The 23,195-nt window shown below is 40.1% G+C and overlaps 1 protein-coding gene across 1 annotated transcript in view; it reads right to left on the bottom strand.

Moving 5' to 3' along the window:
* SLC9A7 (solute carrier family 9 member A7) overlaps nt 1-23,195 on the bottom strand; it is a 145,945-nt gene that overhangs the window by 61,200 nt on the left and 61,550 nt on the right. Inside the window, exons 2-5 of the mRNA XM_089904934.1 lie at nt 15,714-15,913; nt 13,692-13,769; nt 8,074-8,150; nt 5,052-5,164 (exon numbers count right to left, since the gene is read on the bottom strand). Of these exons, the coding sequence (XP_089761060.1) occupies nt 5,052-5,164; nt 8,074-8,150; nt 13,692-13,769; nt 15,714-15,913 (468 nt within the window). The remainder of the gene's footprint in view (nt 1-5,051; nt 5,165-8,073; nt 8,151-13,691; nt 13,770-15,713; nt 15,914-23,195) is intronic.

Genomic DNA, 23,195 nt, shown 5'->3' with positions numbered 1-23,195 from the left:
CTTTGGACCCAGACTGGAACTACAGCATTGGATCTCCTGGTTCTCCAGCCTTTGCACTGCAGATCTTGAGACTTCTTAGCCTCCATAATCACATAAGCCAATTCGTTACAATCAAGCAGTCAGTCAATCAATATGTCTCTTTCCCTCTCCCCCTCACACACACATGTCTCCTATTTATTCTGTTTCTTTGAAGAAACCTGACTAATACAAAACCTCTACTCTTAGTTTATCGTTATATGACACAAGAATTGTCTTGTTTTGAACCCAATGTTGAAGAAACATTAACAATGATAATAATAACAATGGTTAAGGTCTTACCGGGAAGCAGGCACTATGCTAAACATTTTACAATCTCATTTAGTCCTCATGAAAACCCTAGGAAGGTAGTAGTATCATATCTCCCAATTTAGAGATGAGAAAACAGGCCCTGTGTGGTGGGCTACTTTCTGCTGCCGCAACAAACCTCCCAAAATCTCAGTGGTCAAACCCGAGAGAAATTTTATCTATTACTCATACAGTACGTCCACTGGCGGTTGGCACCAGAGGCCTCTGTTCACATCAGTCAGTCAGGGACTCAAGACTGGTGGAGGCTAATCTCAACGAACAGAGCACAGGGCTGGCAGCCCAGGACACCTGGGTCCCAGGACTTTATCAGCGAGGGTTCTGGCAGGAAACAGATGAGTAATTTGAGAAGTGTTTATAAAGGCATTATTTATAGAAGTGTGTAGAGAGCACGGGAGAGGGGGAGGGCAGTACCTGTGGCTGAAAACAGGGAGCTTTTATACCATCCCTAGGCTCAAAGAGTCCAGGGAAGGAGTGTTTGCCAGAACCAGGAGCTGTGTGGAGAGGGTCACCCAACAGGAGCCGTGACCTTTGTTCAAGGGACACAGCCAGCCCACAGGGACCCTGCATGTCTAGCCTCCTCCCAGTCTCCCACTGGTGCTCTCCCCGCGGACAAATCCAATGGGAAAGTAGAAGGCAAAGGAACCTTTGCAATCTTCCATACCAGTCAGCCTCCCAGTGCCAAGAAGAGAGTGGGGAAGGGTAGTGTGGAAATGTGGAGGGGCAAACGGAAGCCATCCAGTAGTGCACAGCAAAGTCCAAAGACAGAGTAAAGCGAAGCCTTGAGTACATGATTTTCAAAAGCCCCTTTGACTTTTAAACACTATTTTCCTAAAATACTGTACCAGGAGTAAAAAAAAAATAATAATGTGTAGTTAACTCATTTATTTATGACAATAAACACTAGCTCTGCATAATTAATAATTAACACTTTGTACTGGTCTGAATTTGGCTGTTCTGAAATTCAGTTTCTCATTCTCCCTGCCCATCACCTTAGAAAGCAAGGCAGGAAGTCGGCCATGTCCCTCCTGGGCAAGCCTGTGCCCAACCAAGATGAGGACTACGGGTGTGGACAACCAGAAGATGATGCGGGGGTGGGGGTAGGAAGGGGATGACAGACTGGGTGAGTGGCTCCCCCCACAGCTGGACCCTTGCAATCAGAGAGAACAAGGTCACAGCAGCTGTTTCCAACTGGACATGGACTGAGAAATTACAATTCACTGACTGAAGACTGCTGGTACAGGTATCTAAAAAGCAGTGGGAAAAATGAAAGAACGGTGGAAAGAGAAAGAAGGAAAAATCAAGAACCTGACTTTGTTCCTTCAATTAACTTTCCCTGAACACTCCATCTGTGTACTAAAGAGTACTTAGCACTTGCGAACGCTCAGTACAAAGCGGCAAGTAATGTTATGTAGAAAATAGACCTGACTCAAGAGCTGTGGGAGCTACTGACTGAAGCAGTAAAGGAAGAATAACCAGGCAGGTGGCAAATTTGAACTCAGTCTCAAAGACTAAGCAAAAGACTGACCAGCCTGGGTGGTGCAACTAGAGAATTACTCTCTGACAGCACAGATCACAGCTTTTGAAACCTGTGAGTGGGTCTGATTGACTCAAGGGGTATAGAAGTGACAGGATTCCAGTGAGAGGAATCACTGCATAATGGTTCACAAGAAGGAATGGCGCTCATTTTCTCTGGTAGCTGCTTATGAATGTAGCAATACTACAGGTTGGAAACTTATATTTTCTTTCCTGAATTGTGGATCCATTTAAGTAACAGTCCACAAAGATGGCACGTGGCACCCATGACACATAACCACGGAATGGAGAGGGCTCCTGGTCACAGAGCAGCCTATAGCATACCATGCACAGGCTGCCCCCATCAACGGAAAGACCAAACACAAGAGCCAAGTACAGTGAAATCAGGGACAAGGACTCTTACTCTTTCATATCCATCAATACCACTACATATCCCAATACCAGAATTTCTGTTTGATGCACCAGGCACAAGAAGTCAATTTGGTCTTATGGTTCCCCTCTAACTCTGCACTTAAAGTTTTTATTTCTTTTATGGCCCAAGTTCTCAAACAACAGATTTTTAGGAAGCTGGTAAAACACTTTTAATTTACAAAAACATTCTACATTTCAGAAAGATTTCCATTAAAAAGCAGTTAAAGTTAATGTCCTGATGTTTAACAAGTTTAAAGTTTCAATTTTCTAGAACTTTCATTTCTATAAAACCTTTACTGTGCCAATCTTCACAGGACAAATAAGAGTGGTGTGTCATGGTAATGCCTTCCATTATTTTCTACCACAGCATGGACACATTAAAGTGAAGTAAACAATTACAAAGATAATCTGGAAAAATAAGCCTTTCCATCCAATTAAATGAAGCGACACTATGGCTCAGAAAACAGTATCAGTAATCTTTATGTTACACTAACTTCCCTTTGCTTATTGGTGGTACTAATAAGATTTCAGTAATAAAGTTATAGATGAGTATAGTTAGTAATATATTTTCAGAGACACTAAATACCTTTCTTAAACTTATATAGAATCATTTCTCAACAGACACACATCTGGAGATGTCACAGACATTGTAGTGTTAGAATAATAAAGCTACTTTTCACAGTGCTTAGGTTAAGTGCTAACCTATTACACACACACACACACACACACACACAGAGGTAAAACAGAGAAATCTCTGCCTGAGTCAGAAGATGTTGATAGAGACCAACATAATCAGCGGATGCTATGCTCAACACTTTACATGCATTATCTCATTTAATCTTCACAGTAGCCCTTCACAATAGGAAACAGGTACCATTATTCCTACTTCATAAATGAGGAGACTGATGCTCAGGAGATAAAGTGTGCCCAGGCTACCCGCTTACTGACTGGCAGGGCTAGGACTCAAACCACCACCTGCAACTCCACATCCCACATTCTTCTCACAAACAAGGGTGCTTCAACCAGCCAAGTCTTCAGTATCAATTTACTTAGAGTGTCTGTAAGAAAACAGGGGGGTGAGAGGGACTTCCCTGGTGGCCCAGTGGTTAGGACTTCACACTTCCACTGCAGGGGTCATGGGTTCGATCCCTGGTCAGGGAGCTAAGATCCCACATGCCTCGTGGTGCGGCCAAAAAAAAAAAAAAAAAAGGAAAAAAATTTTTTCAAAACATAAAAAAAAAAAATAGGGGGGTGGTGAGAGATCAACGGTTTTTGGATCATCAAGGGTTTTCAGAGCTACACAACTGTCTAGAGCTGTGCTATCCAATGCGGTAGCCACTAGCCACATGTAGCCATTTAAACTTAAATTACTGAGCATAAAGTTCAAAAATCAGTTCTTCTTGCACTATCCCACATTTCAAGTGCTCAATAGCCACACGTAGCTACTGGCTACCATAAAGGATTGGGAAGACTATAGAACATTTCTATCATCACAGAAAGGTCTACTGGGTAGCGCTGATCTAGAGGACCCCCCCAAGAGGCACGGTGAAGTGGAGGTGGGGCATGGTGGGAATCTGTATATCTTAGAGATCATTACTGCCCAGAATGTTAGAGGACATCATAGACAACGAAAAGACCTTTCCATCTGTACTGTAAGAACAAGATCAGCTCTTTCTCCATAAATTCTTTCCCTGCAATGACACTCTCAGTAGTTAACACTAGAGGAAAGAATAGCCATAACTACTTTATGTGAACCAATTCAATTATGGGTTCCAACTTGGAGAGGAGAGCTTGTTTGTTTGCTTTGAGCTGCAGGGGAGGAAGGGTATATACTAATTCCACTTTTAAGAACTGGTTCAACTAACACTTGAAAAATACAAGGTAAGAGATTTATGAATAGGAACCACATCACAGTGTGCAGGAACATTGCACAAAAGGACTTTACAAATTAAATTACATTCACTACAGGTACTGGTGTGCATTTCTACTAAGCAAAGGTATTATTTAAACCAAATGATAGGTTTCCTAAAAGAATGAAAAAGCACAACACTGAGAAAAAAGACAGTCTAAGTGTAAAAATTATGACTAAATTAGACATTCTAAAATGAAAGACAAAAGGGAAATACAGGTGGAAGCAACCCAAGGGCTTGTTGGCAGATGGATGGATAAACAAGATGCGGTATATTCATACAATGGAATATTATTCAGGTTTAAAAGGAAGGGAATTCTGACACATGTTATAACATAGATGAATCTTGAGGACATTATGCTAATGAAATAAGCCAGACCCAAAAAGACAACTTCTGATGATTCCACTTATATGAGGTATCTACAGTAGTCAAACTCATAGAGACAGAAAGTAGAATGGTGGTTGCCCAGGACTTGGGGGTGGGGTGGGGGGAGGATGGGGAGATGTTGCTTAATGGGTATAGAGTTTCAGTTTTGCAAGATGAAAAGGTTCTGGAGATTGGTTACACAACAATGTGAATATACTCAACACTGCTGAACTATACACCTGAAGATGATTAAGATGGTAAATTTTATGTTTTTTTTTTTTTACAATAAGAAGAAGAAGAAGAAAAGGGAAATGCAGGCACTTAGAAAAGCCATCTAAGTCTGTTAGACCACTTACTGGTCTCTTCCTCCACTGTTCCATGTTAACACTACAGTCTCCCTACTGTAATGAAAGTTAATGATTGCTCTGAGCTTTTTAAGATTTAAATAATAAAACATCATAATGATAAGGCCAAATATGCAAATACCTGGGTCAGTAGCAGAGATAACTGCTCCAAAAAAGAGACAATCCGTGTAGTAAAATTTATCCGAGAGCTGCCCCACAATCTTCATGAGCTTCACCACACCATACATGAGATTTCTGTAAGAAGGGAAGGTAAACTATGTCAGAAGGAAAAAAAAAGAAAAGAAACCCATCTAATCGAGTAACCTGGCAAATGAGCGAGTAGCGGAGTACTAGAATACTGTACTTCCAGAGAGGTTTGTGAAAACATCGGGCAGCTGCTGTGCTTGGACACTTACCAGGAACATGTGCAAATAAGACTTTGGCACCAAGTAATGGTCCGCAGTTAATGTCATCTTGCTGAAATATCTGAACACTCCATTTTAAAAAACTGTGCTTATTTACAGCTATAAAGTATGATCCTCAATTAGCAACAGTTAGGGCATTTTAAGCAACTGGGTAGTAGGGAAGAAAGGAAGAGAAAGAACCCTGCAAAATGGGTAATGAATTGCTACAAAACTCCCAGGATTCTAAGACAATGCATTTAAAGTCATGGAAATGAGTGGACTGGATGAAGCTGGAGAGAAAAAAAAAAATGGGTTGGCCACAAAGATCTAACTGGTCAACCTTCTCTGCCAATAATTATTTCAAAGAAGGGAAGAGAGGCAAAACTCTTTGAACATCCCATTAAAATATCAGCATACTCATGGACATACCTGGCTTCTCACTCTTTGCATGGGTTAGGCAGGCCAGCAGCAGCCCTCCTTATACTGTGCAGAATGTGATATGGCCCAAGAAGGACCACCAAGTTAATATTTCAACTTGGCCAGAGCACATTTCCTACAGGACAGCTGACAAATTGGGAGGAGTGAAGAGTGTTAAAAGGCCTAGTACATGTTATTAAGGGTGTGTGTGTGTGTCTGTGTGTGTGTGTCTGTGTGTGTGTGTGTGTGTTGGTAACAGCTGTAGGGACTGGGGGAATAAAAACAACCACAGAATAAAGAGAAATTAAGAAAATCCCATTTACAACGACATTGAAAAGTATAAAATGCCAAAAATAAATAGCCACAGAATAGACTCATTGTACCCTACAGCTAACCCCCAATAATAAGATTCTTAAAGGTCAAGACCGTATCATTGCTCATCTTTGTACCTTAGGTGTCTAGAACAGTAGATTGACGAAGCTAGAAGTTCAAGAACTATTTGCAGAATTGAATCCTTTTGAGAATAAATAGCTATGACTTAGTGTTTGCCTACTGTGTGCCAGACATTGACACTGTTCCAGACACCTAAACAGTTATATTTCAATTCACAGGAATTCTATGATACAGAGTTGATTTGCTCTTTGTTGCTTATCAAAGGCTTCTTTCACCTACTTTTTAAATATTTCTTGAAACTAGACCTTCCTCTCCATTTCCTTCTATCATAAGCTTAGATCTGAGCAATAGACTTCTCCGTGGTAGCGTTTTCCCTATAGTCACCGACACCAGTTATCTAACCTGTCACTCTTCAGTGGCTTGTCTCTCTTAAAGGACGAAGTCCAAGCCCCTCCTGTTTTAGTGGCATAAAAGCCTCCTGCTTTTACCTCCAGCTTTCCAGCTAATTTTTTTTTAATTAACTAAAGTTCACATTTCAGTCAGATTTCCTTAGTTTTTACCTAATATCCCTTTTCTGTTCCAGGATTCCATCCAGGATACCACATTACATTTAGTCATCATATCTCTTTTGTCTCCTCTTGGCTGTGACAGTTTCTCAGACTTTGCTTGTTTTTGATGACCTTGGCAGTTGGGGAGGAGTACTGGTCAGGTATTTTGCAGAATGTGGGACTTGTCTGATTTTTTTTTTCTCATGATTAGACTGAGGTAATGTGATTTTGGGAGGAAGACACAGCAGTAAGTGCCATTCTCATCACAGATATCAAAGGTACAGCGTATCAACATGATTTACCAATTTTGGTGTTAATCTTGATCATCTGGCTGAGGCAATGTTTGCCTGGTTTCTCCTCTGTAAAGCTACTCTTTCTTCTTCCTTTGCATGCTGTACTCTTTGGAAGGAAGTCACTATGCACAGCCCACAATCAAAGGGGGGAAGGCCCAAGCTTCATCTCCTTGAGGGGGGCTATATCTGCATAAATTATTTGGAATTCTTCTGCACAGATTTGTCACTTCTCCCCCATTTATTTATTCATCCAATCATTTATTTATATCAGTATAGACTCAAATATATTTGTTTTATACTTTGGGTGATAATCCAAAACAATGTTATTTCTTTTGTTGTTCTTTAGCCATCAGGGAGGGGGGGTTTTCAGGTTGGCTCTGTGTCCCTTTGACATGCTCCATATCCTTTTTGTTTGTTTTCTGAGCACTTCCTTACTCTCTGACACTATAAGATGCTCCATTGTCATTTTGTATATTTGCTGCCCCAGTCCTAGAATCAGCCATTTCTGCAAGGGACCCTGGTTCTTTTCATTGAAGAATGCTATTAGAAACTAAGATCTGGGGACTGGGTTTTATTTTATTTCAGTGTTAATGAATCTTAATTTCAATTTAAACAGCCACATGTGGCTCATAGCTACCACACTGGTCAATGTAACTCTAGATCTTAATTACAATCATCATAAACATCAAAATACTGGAATCTGGCCCTTGCCAGGGGCTGGGGGGGGGTGGGGGAAATGGGGAGGTGTTGCTCAAAGGGTACAAACTTCCAGTAACAAGATTAATAAGTTTGGGGATCTAATGTACAACATAGTGATTATAGCTAATGATACTTTACCACACACTTGAATGTTGCTAACATGTTCTTACCACAAAAAAAGAAATGGTAACCATGTGACCGGATGAAGGTGGTAGCTAATACTATGGTGGTAATCATTTTGCAATTTATAAGTGTGTCAAATCAACACACTGTATACCCTACACTTTCACAATGTTATGTGTCAATTATATCTCAATAAAGCTGGGGAAAATATTGGATTCTGTGGACCCATGTGGATCTCATCTCTTTGGAAGTGTGGTAATTTGGTTATATGACAAAGCGTCACTTACCCGATAATGAAGCAGGAAACGGCAGTCCCCAAGAAGGCATAGGCCAGAATAGACCCAAGGTTTCTGAAAAAGTGTCTCTGAATAAAACAAAAAAGCAGGAATCACATTGTGAATTTTGACAGTGAACATTAGAAACACTACAAGTCTCTAAAAAGTGAAACTTTACTTACTGCTTCCATTATATTAATTAACAACTGAAGTTACTCCTGAATAATGCTATTTAGCCTTAGAAAATCATGGTTTTAAGATATCCTTTGTCCTACCAATCAGTAAGCAAGCAAGCAAGGCCTTAGTAAATTTCAGAAAAAACTACTCTGGCTGATTATATTAAATTACATTTTGTGTGTTTTGTGTGTGTGTGTGCGTGTGTGAGAGAGAGAGAGTATTATGTGTGTGTAAGTAGACCAATCATTTTCACAGATTTAACCCAAACTATTTTACCCTAGGGATTCAACTAGTCACTTCCAGTTATGGTGGTACTTTAGAAGAACATTACAGATATAAGTTTGAAACTAATAAGCTATGAAAGTGCTAAGGAGCTTTCTGGTTAACTCAGCATCGGAGGCGTCTTCTGATATTCATCTGAATTAATCTTTGGAGCCCGGGAAAGAGGAAAAATAGAGATAGGTGTGGAGAAACAAGAAACAGGTAGTTCATCTAAGATGGGCAAATTTAAAAGTATGTGTACACACACACACACACACACACACACACACATGAATTTACTTCTCATAAATCACTGGGCCTGTGGATATTCTGATGGGGAAAATCCATGTTCTTGGGACCCTGAGACATGATCCTTACTTCTCAAGGCATAAAGCTGTTCACACTGGACAATCATAACTATTTAACAAAAACAGAAAAACAAAATCCCCTAAACACCCTAATTAAACAGGAACCAGGAACACTTTATCTAGAAATTTTAAAAGGCAGGAGAGCCCCAGCATGTGAGCTAAGCACCATCAGGGAAAGAGAGGGCACAGAAGAAGCACTCAGCCTGGATCAAGCAGCCTTCACGAAGTCTGATCAGACAAAGGGCTGCAGGCGACCACTGGCCTGCATTCCAGACAGAGGACCTAAGACCTTGGCTTCAGCCTTCCCCAATGCCTGCCCCTCTCTGAGGCTGTGAAGAAGGCATCAAAGAACCCCTAGTGCCCCTAAACCACCTGCTCAGAACAGAATCCTTCAAGGGCTTCCCACACTGACAGTCATCAAATGAAGGTACTGCCTGTACATATTACAGACACATTATGTTTGCCTCCTAAATCAGTCATTGTCCTCAGTCTTTTTTTAATGCTAATGCATTTATATGCCACTGTTTTGAAAAAAAAAATTAGACTTCAAAAAAAAACCCAACAACTGTGACCTACTTGCCTTTAAAAGCTCCATCAAGTGCTTAAACCAGGGAGGGAGTGCATCAAGGACAAGACATGAGACCAATGAAACCCATGCGAAGTATCCAGGAGCAAAATTTTAATCCTAGATGTGCTTTCCCTTGCCACTCGGCTTTCTTTTGGGTAATCATTCCTATGGTTGGTTTGAATATATTAAGTAAATTTGTATTTATGATATTAGCCAAAGCAGAAAATTAGAAATGTAAATCTACCACCAAAAATGCATTCATGATATATTCTAAAATCACACACACACACACAAATTACCCATCCCATTCATATCTGTTGATATGAACTGGAATTTTATTGCACCTTGAAAAGGTATAACATGCCACTTATTTGTATATTATTACACCTAGTATTTCATTATATACTTCATAGTTTACAAAGTACTTTCGCATATTAGCTCATCCAATTCTCACAACAACCTCATCATGAAGGTGTTTTTGGACCATTTTATATGAGAGACAACTAAGGCTCAAAAGTGTGATGTGAGCTGCCTGAAGTCACATGTCTACCAAACCGCAGCACCAGAACTGGAAAGCAGGTCTTCTGACCCCAAGGCATTGCACTCTCACCGCACAAGATGCCCTCCTTGATTCCCACCACATCCTTTTAGGGAAGAAGGACAGGAGGTGTCTAGTGGAATCCTGTATCTTTCATCATCTTCTTATTTGGCCTTGACAGTTCACAGTCACGTGTGGTTCACATGGCCATGACTGGTTCAGTCTCTCCCTTCTTTTTCCTTTCCATTATAGAATGGCAAAAAGAAACAAAAGGAGATGACATGCCCTGGTAAAGCCTTTGAGAATATAAACCTAAAACAGATCAGGATGAGAAGGTTTGCATTCAATGAAAATCCACCCGGCATCCCAATTCCTAGTTGTACCATTCTAAGCCTTACATTCCTGCTCCTTGGGAAACCTTATCATCGCCCATTCCCCTGACAAATTTGAACATGGTGTGTGTGTGTATGTGTGTGTGTATTGGGGGAAATGCACAAAACATGAAAGCTTCTATAGGTGAATTCTTTCCCTGCCAATGCCCTCTAAGCAAACTGGGTGGTAGCACAAAATCAGAGCTAAGACCATGGTACTTTTTTCAAGTTAGAAAAAAGAAGGCCCATGTCTGAATGACAACTACATGTACATAGGTCAAAGGGTATGAATCTGTTTACATACCAGTTAAATGGTGAAACACTTATTACACATTTAATTGGGAACATTTAATCAGAGATGGCAACCACATAAGTACCAACTATTTAGGTGCCTGATTAAAAAGGAAAGAGACTAAACTAAGAGCTAATAATAACCTTTAAGACTAGCATTTCAAAAACAACTTAAGTTGGTAACTGGCAAAGCCTGTTATTTGGTTTTCTTCTGAGAAAATGAAGCTGACAAAGGGAAGGCTCTGCAAACACTAAGGGATTTTTAGCCATTAGAGTGGCTTTCACAACCAATGGTTTGGTTTCACTTTAAAGCAACTATGACCTTGATTATACATTAAGTTTAGTTGTTTAAAATACCAAGTTATTCATCACCCATTTGATCTTAAGAGCAGCTCCCAAACTCTTTATTCAGATAAAGAATAACATTATTTATACCTGTAAGATCATCTACCATTTTTTACATGTCAATAGCTGACATATAGATTCAGATTACTTTGGCAACCTCATAAATAAGTGTGAAAAAGGATACTTCTTCGGTACAGAAAACCTATATCTGGAAAGAATGTAACACAGAGGAACAACTCTAGGTCCTCCAGTCAGACAGACAGGCATAACCTTGACTCAGTCCTGCACCACCTACATAACCTCAAACGTCACTTAATCGTTCTCAATTTGGCTTCATCATCAGTAAAATGCAGGACATTCTCTACATGTCTGTGAGTGTCCAGATGTGCGTTGGGCTGGTGTGCAGAAACACAGCCTCCTGCTCCTCAGGCATCCATTGTGGAGAGGGGACTTAAGTTCTATCCCTCCTCCCTTGAAGGTGATGCAGTAAGAAGGGGCCATGTGATCTCTGAAGGGCGAGATTGGCTTGACCCTGACTTGTAGCCTTGACTCTCTTACGGAAAGTGGGGGAGTGCTCTTGCTCCTATGGCCTCCATGCTATGAGCAAAAGAGGCAGCCTTTGGTAGGCCCAACAATTTCTAGGATCTCTCCATTTCAGCCTCCGTATCTGTGACTGTGACCGACTTGGTGGCTAAAGGGCATTTGTCTTCAATTCATGAGGTCGGCAGTAAGGAGCCCCATTACCAAGGGCTAAACTATATCGTCCAAGATGCGTCACCAGGGACTTTGGGTCATAAATTGATCATTCAGTTGCCAGTTAGCTCCTTGTGTCTGTTTATAAATGAGTTGGAAACCTGGGGGAGAAGGGGTGTGAGGTAATCTACCACCCTCACATTCTTACAGAGTTTCTGTGATGATCAGAAATAATGTACATAAAAACCGAAATAAAGGATACATGCAAAGTTCTTTATATCATATGCTCCATAAATAACTATATTTGTGTGGGTTGGGAAGAGTTTAAAAACCTTCTGAAAACTGCAGAGTTGCTCTGACAAAAGAACCAGCCTGATGGGCAGGCACCCTCTCATAAAATGAGTTGTAACTGTTCCCTCCTCTATGTTCTGAAAGATTTTGTGTAGGACTCATTATTTCTTCCTTAAATACTAGATAGAATTCACCAGTGAAGCCATCTGAGCTTACATAAAGGTTTTAAACTATGAACTCAGTTTATTTCATTAATATAGGGCTGTTGAAGCTTTCCATCTCTTCTTGGGTCAGTTTTGGTAATTTGTGCCTTTCGAGAAATTTGTCCATTTCACCTGGGTTGTCAAATTTATTGGTACAAAGTTGTTCATATTATTCTCTTATTGTCCTTTTAATGTATGAAGGGTCTATACTGATGTCCCCTCTTTCATTCCTAATATAGGTAATTTGTTTCTTTCCTCTTTTTTTTTTTACCTTGATTGATCTATCTAGAGGTTTATCAACTTTGAAGGCATTCTCTACTTCCTAAGGATGTTACTGAGTTTTATTGGCAGCCAAGATCTCTCTTCTCTAGGCTCACTGAAAAGGTTTCCTTTAGTCCCCTTTCAGAAAGACAGCTGAAACAAGGTCCTTGGCTGTTATCTGAAGAAGGCCCTTTTGAAGGCTAAATTTTCACAGAATAGTCCCACAATGGGGAGGAAGGGAGCCACTCACACTATTTATAAAGGTATTTGGTATTTTAAATATCTAGGGGCTTAGGCCCAACCTTGCTGCTGAACACAATGACCCTCCCTCAATAATGATATTTTTTAAACGTTTTACTTTGGAGTAATTATAGATTCACAGAAGTTGCAAAAATAGTGCAGAGAGGTCCCGTGGTACCTTCACACATTTTCCTCCACTGGTTATATCTCACATAATTGTAGTGCAATATCAAAGCCAGGGAACTGACATTGGTACCATGTGTGTGCACAGTTCTATGTCATTTTATCACACGTGTAGATTCTTGTAACCACCACTGCAATCAAGATGCAGAACTGTCCCACTGCCATGAAGATTTCTCTCATGCTACCCACTTTATAGTCACAGCCACCCCCTCCCCTTCACATCCCCACCATCCCTAACCCCTGGCAACCAATAATTTGTTCTCCATCCCTATAATTTTGTCATTTCTAGAATGCTATATAAATGAAACCATATAGTATGTGACCTTTTGAGATTGGATTTTTTTCACTTAGCATAATGCCTTTGAGATCCATCCAGGCTGTTTTGTGTGTCAATAGTTTGTTCCGTTTTATTGCTGAGTAGTATCCATGGTATGGATGCTTGTTTAACTATTCACCTATTGTAGGACATTTTGTTTGTTTCCAGTTTGGGGCTATTACAAATAAAGTTATTATGAACAACCATGTACAGTTTTTTGTGTAAACAGTAGTTTTCATTTCTCTGGGATAAATCCTCAGAAATAAAATCGCTGGGTCATATGGCAATTTCAACTTTAGTTTTATAAGAAACTGCAAACATGTTTTCCAGAGTGGCCATACCATTTTACATTCCCACCAGCAATGGATAAGAGTTCTAGACTTTAAAACAGAAATGAGTCACTCTGAGTGGGTACAGAACACAGTAATAAGCAATCTGAGAGAAGGAAAAAAACTAGAATATTGTACAGGAAAATTAAAGCAGAGATTCCCGTGCTTTAAGAAATACTGGCAAAAATTCCTTACCTTCTTTAAACTGTATCCAGCATGGAAAATAATTGGAGGCAGTAGAATGTTGAAAAAGACCTCTGGATCAAATGTTACCTAAAAGTTTAAAAAGAAAAAAAGCCAATTTTTTGTTGAATACCAATTGGTGCCATAATATTTGCTTAATATTTTAAGCCACTGACTAAAGTTTGAATATTTAAAACAAATGACATAAATGTGAAAAATCACAGACTCAGCACAGTAGAGAAGCCACAGCTCCCATGAGCACTGGCCTGTTCTTCTCCACACAGTACTTCTGCCTTCTACTCTTGGTGTGTTGTTGAAATGTATTAAGACACAACAATTCAATGCAATTTTGAGAACTCACAGAAAGCTTCTGGTCAATGTTCTTAAACAAGAAATGAAAACATCTTGATTTTTATCAAACCTTTATAAAGGTTCAACTACAATAAAAGATGCAGTCATGAGTCTTTATTAATTTCCTGTATCCTACCACATAATGATTTATAGACATAATCTTACTGAATTTAAGTCTCTTTTGAGTGACCAGCCATTTGTGGTACGTAATGCGGACTAGATCAAAGTCTCCAGTGGTGCTAGTGACTTCCTGAATATCAACATAAATTCATCAACTCTAAGGGGACTAAAACTACCTGTAGGCAATCAGGGAAATCACTCTGAAACTATCAGCAAAGCCTTATCACATCCAGAAAAGAATTAAACATTGTATAAAGCCTCCTAACCTTTTTTTTTTTTTTTTTTTTTTGCGGTATGCGGGCCTCTTACTGTTGTGGCCTCTCCCGGCGCGCAGCACAGGCTCCGGACGCGCAGGCTCAGCGGCCATGGCTCACGGGCCCAGCTGCTCCGCGGCATGTGGGATCTTCCCGGACTGGGGCACGAACCCATGTCCCCTGCATCGGCAGGCGGACTCTCAACCACTGCGCCACCAGGGAAGCCCCCTCCTAACCTTTTTAAAGAATTTGTTCACGTTGGTAGATTAACTGGCTCTTATTTCAATTAATTATTTTAAATCTCCGTTCTAATTATTAAATGTAAACAGCCATTAGTGTGGTATTACACTGGGTATCTTTCTCAGTTGCATTTAATTTCACAAATGTTTATGGAAATCCCATGCATTCTTATGAAGGGTTGAGAGCAAAGAGCTCACTAGGACCGCCCTTAGGGACAGAGAGAAGATGGGCATGTTGAACGCTCCAGGTTGAGAATAATTTTCTTTAAGGATTATGGCAGATCCTGAGAACAATAATAATTTAATTTTTGGAGCACAGGCTACACTCTTTGACTGCAAGCTTTCACATATTAAAGGGGTCTCACACAACTTGGATCCCCAGACTTTATACGGAAGCCCTCCTGCTGATAAGCCCGGGTCTATAAGGTACTAGAATGTATGTGGATAAATACAGATCTTGTGCTTATCCTGGAAATCACCCAAGTGAAATGAAGAGATATATAATCCCTTTTCCTGTGGAGTATTTTAGCTACCCCCAACATTAAATGAAAAACAACATGTGGACTCAAATTCTAAGACAACAAGACATTTTTCCTCTGAAGATTCATTAAGCCTTTGGCATCAATCACCAATGAGAGTGGGAAACTCAATAAATGTTTGTAGAATATGGTAAAATAACCACGAAGAAGTAAGAATAACACTTCTGAACACTGATTATAACAAGCTAAAAAAAATAAGAAACCAATCTTAATTTAAGAAAGAAACAATCTCATCCCTAAACCATAACAAGAGTAAGAGACATAATCAAAAAGAGATGGGAGGAGCTGAGTGGGATGTACGAACCCACTGCACCATTGGTGGCCCACATCAGTCTGACGAAGCTAAAAGGCTCAAGTTCAAATATGGTTCCTTCTCCTCATCACAGTCCAAAAGCTTCCTAGCCAAACTGACAGCCAGGAATGTTACTGATGTTCCAGGAGTGTCAAAAGATTTCTGTTCACAAAGTTGAGACAGAATCGGAAAATCAAAAACCACGTCAGGACCAAAGTGGCTGAGTGGCCCGAGCTCACCTTCCTCAGCATGTCGTTCTGCTCTACACTGTTGACCTTGCCAGGGCTGATTTCTCCTTTCAGGGTGTATTCGAAGAACTTCCCACTGACATTTACTAATAAGGTGCTGAAGGCCCTGTCTTCCTGAGTGCAGCTGAGTGACTTGTCATGACCACTGGTGGCAGTGGTGCCGTACCTCAGGATCACCCCGACGATGAGCCCTGAAACAGAGTGGAAGAAAACATCAGGCCTGTGGAAGGACACAGAGAGCATGGGAATAATGGCAACAACTAAGAAACTCTGAAGTAATCTTAGAGACCAGGTAGATGATGTGTATTTTAGGGACAACTACACAGTCCTTCAAAAGGGTTAAGAATCCATCTATTCTGGTTTGAGTCCCTCAGCCACCAAGAGGACAAGGTAGGACAGTACCTTTCAGGATTATGACAGTACTCCGAGTACTATGAACCACTGATCATGTCTCATTTCTCAGGTTTCTGCTGGAGGAAGATGGGGTGATAAGAGGCAAAGTTTTTTTTCTGCCTAGCACAGCACAAAGCAGAACCACTGAGCTCTTTGATTTGCACCAGCAGCATCCCTCAGGCCATCCGCCAGTGAGGACAAGGCCTCGGGAATTTCTAGTTGTTACAAATGCAATTTGTTTTGCCACACACTAGAGGAAGGGAAAAAAAGAAAAGAAATGCTTTTGCTGAGGTCATTTCAAGTATTGAGTATCATGGAGAAAATAATTACATCCCTTAGGGAGCTAAACAGCCCAGTGCCAATTTTCGCAGTCATGATTCAGGGACTGGAGAGCTGGCTTCTTGGGGCTATGCCATTGACACAGCTAGCATAATTAGCTGCAAGTCTTTCCGTCTCATTCTGTTCTTAGCAGGGTTTTCCCTTTAGGAGGAAAAACCCAGCAAAATTGTGTGTAAGCATTTAATTCCATGAGTTATGAAGAAATGTTGCTCCCCTGGTTCTGGACATGAGTCACACATGCCCAAGTAAAAGTGAGGGAAATGTGAAAAAAAAGAAAACATAAATAACCACCAGACACTTTCCACAATTCTCTCTTAGGTGGAAAACTTCAGACTTCTCTCTATATTCAGTTCTTTGCTAGCAATATTAAGAGAGAGAATGGTAAAATGCTCCCCCATCTCATTTTGCCATTAATGGAGAAAGTTATATGAGAAAAAGAAAGAAAATGTTTATTATATCCTATGTATAATGTTCTACAATGTCTCTTATCACCAAGACATATGAGAACTCACAAGACATTGCTGAAGAACAAATAATATATAAAATCCAGAAAGATATAGTTTTTTAAGCCAAACTCTGTGCTCTGTGTCTGTATTGCTTTATTATTGTTGTTGTGGTTGTTGTTGTTAAAGACCTGTACTAACATACTTGAACTTTGTTGACTTTTGTGAACAAATAAAGTTGTAAAATTTTACTACAGATTAAAAATGAGGTTCTTAATAATCTCAATTTGAGAGCTTGTTCTCTGCGCTCTGGAAGGTACACACATGGTTTACATTTGGCAGCCAATCAAATAGACTGGGGTCCTGAGCAGTCTCTTTTTCTGGCTTGGCTGTGCCAGCTCTAAGGGAAATTTGTCATACGAGGTGCCCATAAGGGGCCTTTGTCATCCTCACCTTCGTTGTGTCAACCTGTACAACGAAGGTCCTTTACTCTCTTAAGACTATTTTGGGGAGTAAACTTTCTAGATCTTGTGAAGGCTGCATCCTTTGCACTCTCTTGTGGGGACGCCTCTAGCGTGTTATTGATTTGTGTCACTATTAACATATCTCATCAATGGCCAGACGATGGATCCTTTAAATTGGGGAAACGTCTAAATTGGTGAATTTTTAGAGCGCTCTCATAAACAGCCATTTTACTGGTACCTATGAAAAAACAAATTAGAAGGTGGTAAAAAAAAATAGCTAACCTAAGAACTCCCTCAGTTTAAAACAAAACAAAACAAAAAAACCAGTTTGGGAAGCCTCATTTGTGGTCTCAACTTACCCTCAATGGGTCTTACAGATGCTAATGAACAGGAGATTAATTGTTAATTAGGTTGATTAACAGGAAAATAAGAACCTGAGAGAAAGTCTATAGATTTCTTTCCAAAAAGGTGAAAAATTTAAAGGGACTCGTCCCAAAAGGATAAAAATCTTCAGATGGTTATTAAGAAATGGGATAAATAAAACAGATGTTAATGGGATTAAAACAAAAGGTTTTGATACAACACTACCTAAGGTTGGATGGGCCAAAGGAACCCCCTATGGTCCCCAACATTAAAGGGCCCCAAACAAGTCCACTCTATTTACCCCAGTTAAATATATATATGCTTTTTACCCAATTGTAACCCAATTTTTACCCAATGTGTAACCAGGCCTCTTGACAAAATTAATGATGGCTAAACATCTTGAGATAGTATATCATACATTTAACTCTATATAGAATTAATTGTAATAGTGCAACTCTAGATGTGGGAAGAAGCAACAAGGGAAAACATCCCCTGGATCATAACAGACTAGTAAAACAGAAGATCCAGAGAATTTTAGGTTACTAACAGGGCCTAATCCAAAATTTAGCACACTGAGTGGCCTATCAACACAATCCTCGTCTGATCTAGGAATGAGCCTTCTTAGCACCTTGGGACAAATTGGTCAAGAAATGCCTCCCAAACCTTGGTCTAATTTACGACCAAGAGGGGGTGCTGTGGAAAAAAAAATGTTGCCTGCCATTCCAGTAAACAAAGAATATTGCCGGCCATCAGCTGCCAATGTAACCGCGCCCCCCCCAACCCAAGGTGTGCCCTGGGGAGAATTCAGATGGAGAAAAACATGATATGAACATAGATAGTTAAAATGCATATCAAAGGAATAATTTCAATGAGCCAGACTCTTGCATCTTCGCAGACATAGAAAAGTGCTAAATTCATTAACTTGACAGGTCTGGTTTTTGTGATTAGTGGTAATCTTTTGATGTTCGACTACACGTTTCGTTTTTTTTTTTTCCTGCAAAAACTCCTATATATCCTGGCTCCTCCCTTACCTCTTTGGAACAGATCCTCCGAGCTATCTGAGCGGCTGTTTCCTGGGCTGTATAGTACTCAGTAAGGTCCCTGAATAAAACACGTTTTGCTTCAGTTAACAGTGTCTTCATCAGGAAACCCAAGTAAGTCATTTACAAAAGGCTATCCTCCCAAATCAATAGCTGCTTTACATAACTCACTGTTTCTTTTCAGTACTAGCTTCATTATTTGCAGAGCTAACTAAAAAATAGCTAAAATAACTAAATACTAAATAAATAAATAAATACTAAACTAAATAAATAAAATAACAAAACTAAAAAAATAAAACAATAGCACGGGGTCTTCACGATGACAACCGTTCTAACAAAAGAGGAGTTGTGATACTGTGATTTATAATAAGAAATATATATTTGGTCTTTGTCCCAGTTTCCTGGTACAGAGCTCCTAAAACCCCGGAATCTCTGAAGTGCTAAGTGTCTTTTTGTATGTTAATGAGGTGACTGGTGGCTGGGGGTTCCCGGATTAGCCTCAGAATGAGGGCTGGTTGCCAGGGGAACCAACCAGGTGATTAGAGAGTTGGAACTTTTTAAATTATTTATTTATTTATTTAGGCTGCGCACGGTCTTCATTGTGGCATGCGGGATCTTTTTAGTTGCGGCATGAGGACTTCTTAGTTGCGGCATGCAAACTCTTAGTTATGGCATGCGATCTCTTAGTTGCAGGATGCATGCTGGATCTAGTTCCCCAACCAGGGATCGAACCTGGGCCCCCTGCACTGGGAGCACGGAGTCTTACCCACTGGATGACCAGGGAAGTCCCCAGAGTTGGAACTTTTAATTCCACCCCACCCCCTGACCTCCATGCAGGGAAGAGGAGCTAGAGGTTAAGTGGATCACTAATGGCCAATGATTTAATTAATTACACCTATGTAATGAAGCCTCAATAAAAAGCCCCAAAGTACACAGGTTCAGAGAGGTTCTGGGTTGCTGCACACGTGGAGCGCCAGAGAGGGTAGCTCACCCGAAGAGGGAATGGAAGCTCCATGTCCCTTTCCACATACCTTACCTTATACATCTCTTCCATCTGGCGGTTCCTGAGTTATATCCTTTGATAATAAACCAGCAATATAGTAAGTAAATGCGCTTCCTGAGTTCTTTGAGCTATTTTAGCAAATGATCAAAGCTAAGGAGGGGAACATGAGAACCTCTGATTTATAGCCAGTTGGTCAGAAGTTCAGGTGATAACCTGGACTTGTGACTAACCTCTGAAGTGAGAGGGGCAGGGGTCTTATGAGGCCTGTGGGATCTGATGCTATTTCCAAGTAGATAGTGTCAGAGTTGAGTTAAATTGTGGGATACTCAGTCGGTATCCACTAGAGAGCTGGAGAACTGCTTTGGTGTGAGAAAACTCCCACACACGTGGTCACAGAAATGTCCAGTAAGAGTATTGAGAGCAGAAGCGAAACAGGAGATTTTTCCTTACAGGAGGCTTTTATTTGCAGACAAATTCCTCAACTACAGGAAATACCCTCGCAGTCTCTGTCCGTAATCATCACCATCATACCTAGAAGCATTATTAGATGACGAATATTAAAAATAATAATACATACTTATAAAATCTTTCCCTCCCTACCCGAGTCCAATGTGCCCATGCTAAAGATGGGATGGAGACAGTGAAGGTGATGATGCTGCCCCCTTGTGTTAAAATATGGCAACAAAGCCCCCTCACAGCAAAGATACAGGTTAAAACGTCCTGATTGATAGTTTTGACCAAAAATATACCAAGCAACAGGATTTGCTGCTAATTCAAGGTAGAGTTTGAGTAGCTCCTCAGACATTTAGATTCATATTTATTACCACTGGAGTCCATGGCACAAAAGGACAGTCATTGCTATATTAAGTTCACGTGTGGCATCTTCCACTTCAAGAAAGAATAAGACATTAGGACTGCAGAGGGGTATTTTAGTGAGAATATAACAAAGACTTGGAAAAAACATGAATGGCATATTTTCATCTTCTAGATATGGAAGACATCCTCTGACAGGGAACTATAAAGAGGTCATAACTACAAGGAATTAGAATTTGACATTAGATATTTTTCAAAGCTCAGAAACTTCAGTATTCCCAAAAAAATGATGGAGAACAATAGAGGCATTAATGACTTTACTGGATCAACATCATAGTGTTCTAGATTACAAAGAGCAATAATCTACTGTGTGTGGGCCAGAAAAATATCACATGTCAACTGATGAAAAGAGACTCACTGATTTCACAGGTATATGACTAATGCTAGGAAAGAATTTAGTTTTGAACTTTTACAGAAAGCAAATATACATGAAATTCCTTTGACATCTGATGTGGCTTAAAGCAACATGGTGAACTCCAAAGGTGCAAAAATTCAAGACTTTTTCAGTAGAAAAAACTCAAGACTGTTGCAACTTTTGAGTATGAAAAAACTCCTGTATTTGCATATTGTGCTGATGGTATACAACTGCCAACTTTTCTAATGTCTAAAAGAAACACATAACCAAAAAAAGAACCCTATATACAATTTATGCATGTGCCCATTGGTGGTATGAGGAAGGAACTTAATTATGGACAAAGCATTGTTCAAAAATGCTATGAGGCCATTAAAGGAACTAGCCCCACTAGTCTGGTGCCAGTTACCGCTTTTGTGACTCAGGTTGTTGGGAAGACAGTTGAACAAATCGACACTCAGCTGTAATTCTAGACAGCTATCCACCTGCTGCAATATTTAAATGTCTCTATTAATAAGGCTTTGTTAAGGAGTTGGGAACAGGTGCATGGATGCACTGTTCTCTAACGAGACTCCACCTTCCCTTATATGAGCTACTGGGAGCAGGTGATCATCAGTTCGGTTTGGCCACCGCTATGGGGATTTTTACAGCACTGTAGGAGTTGTTCTGAGTTCTAAAGTTTCATCTGAAATTCTGAGAAAAGAAAGCGTCCCATTCCACATCCCATTACACAGTGTTTGAAGAGAGTGGTAACTCTTTCTAATTGAGCGAATAAAGAGGATGCAATGGATGCCAGCAGTGACAATGATTTTTCAGGTTTGGGGGTCATTTAAGCGACTCTGGTATTAAGAATGTATGTTACAGCCTTTTCAATATCCTTTTCTACTTGTTCTATTACTTATTATGCAGCTGTGCTATTCATTGATATATTCGTTTCAAGGAGAATTCATTTAAAATATTTTTGTTACTTGTTTTGAATATGTAGTGAAATACTTTTTAAAAACAATTTTTTTTTTTTTGTGGTATGCAGGCCTGTCACTGCTGTGGCCTCTCCGGTTGCGGAGCACAGGCTCTGGACGCGCAGGCTCAGCGGCCATGGCTCACGGGCCCAGCCGCTCCGCGGCATGTGGGATCTTCCCGGACCGGGGCACGAACCCGTGTCCCCCGCATCGGCAGGCGGACCCTCAACCACTGCGCCACCAGGGAAGCCCTAAAAACAATTTTACTGAGGTACAATTCACATACCATAAAATTCCCCATTTTAAGTGTACAATTCAATGATTTTATTATATTCGCAGAGTTGTGCAATTATCACAATCTAATTTGGAACATTTCCTTTTGCAGTCACTCTCTGTTTCCCACTCCCAGCCCCAGGCAACTGATCTATTTTCTGTCTCTATAGATTTGCCTTTTCTGGACATTTCATATAAATGGAATCATACAATATGCACTCTTTTGTGTCTGGCTTCTTTGTCTTAGCATACTGTTTTCAAGGCTCACCCAGTGTGGAAGAAAGGTATTAGTACTTCATTACTTTTTATTGTTGAATAGTATTCCATTGTATGGATATACCATATTTTGTTTATCCATTCACCAGTTGACGAGCATTAGCGTTGGTTCCACTTTTCTGCTATTATGAATAATGCTACTATGACCATTTGCATACAAGTCTGTATGGACATGTGTTTTCATTTCTCTAGGGTTGAAACCTAGGAGCAGAACTGCTGTGTCACGTGGTAAATCTATGTTTACTACTTTAAGAAACTGTTGAACTGTTTTCCATTTGGGAAACTGTATACCATTTTATACAATTTATATCCCCACCAGCAAAGTATGAGAGTTAAAGGTTGTTTACATGCTCTACAACACTTGTTATTGTCTTTTGATTGTATCTATTTCAGAGAGTGTTAAGTGATATCTCACTGTGGTTTTAATTTGCACTTCCCTAATGCCTAATGATGTCAAGCATACTTTTGGCTATCACAAATAAGGCTGCTATGAACATCCATAAAACAGGGTTTTATGTGAACATGTTTTCAATTCTCTAGGGCAAGTACCCAGAGTGGGATTGCTCAGTCATTGGGCAAGTGTATGTTTAACTTTATAAGAATTGGTCAAATCATTTCCCAGAGTTACTATACCATTTTGCAACAATCTACCCAGTGCCAAGCAATGTATGAGAGTTCTAGCTGCTTCAAATCTG

Source organism: Delphinapterus leucas, chromosome X, assembly GCF_059928025.1.
Source record: "Delphinapterus leucas isolate spDelLeu-1000000601 "Yukka" chromosome X, BTC_Dleu_Yukka2, whole genome shotgun sequence".
In the NCBI taxonomy this organism is placed as follows: Eukaryota; Metazoa; Chordata; class Mammalia; order Artiodactyla; family Monodontidae; genus Delphinapterus; species Delphinapterus leucas.
The sequence above is the reverse complement of the archived record's forward strand: the minus strand, read 5'-3'. Positions and strand labels throughout refer to the sequence as shown.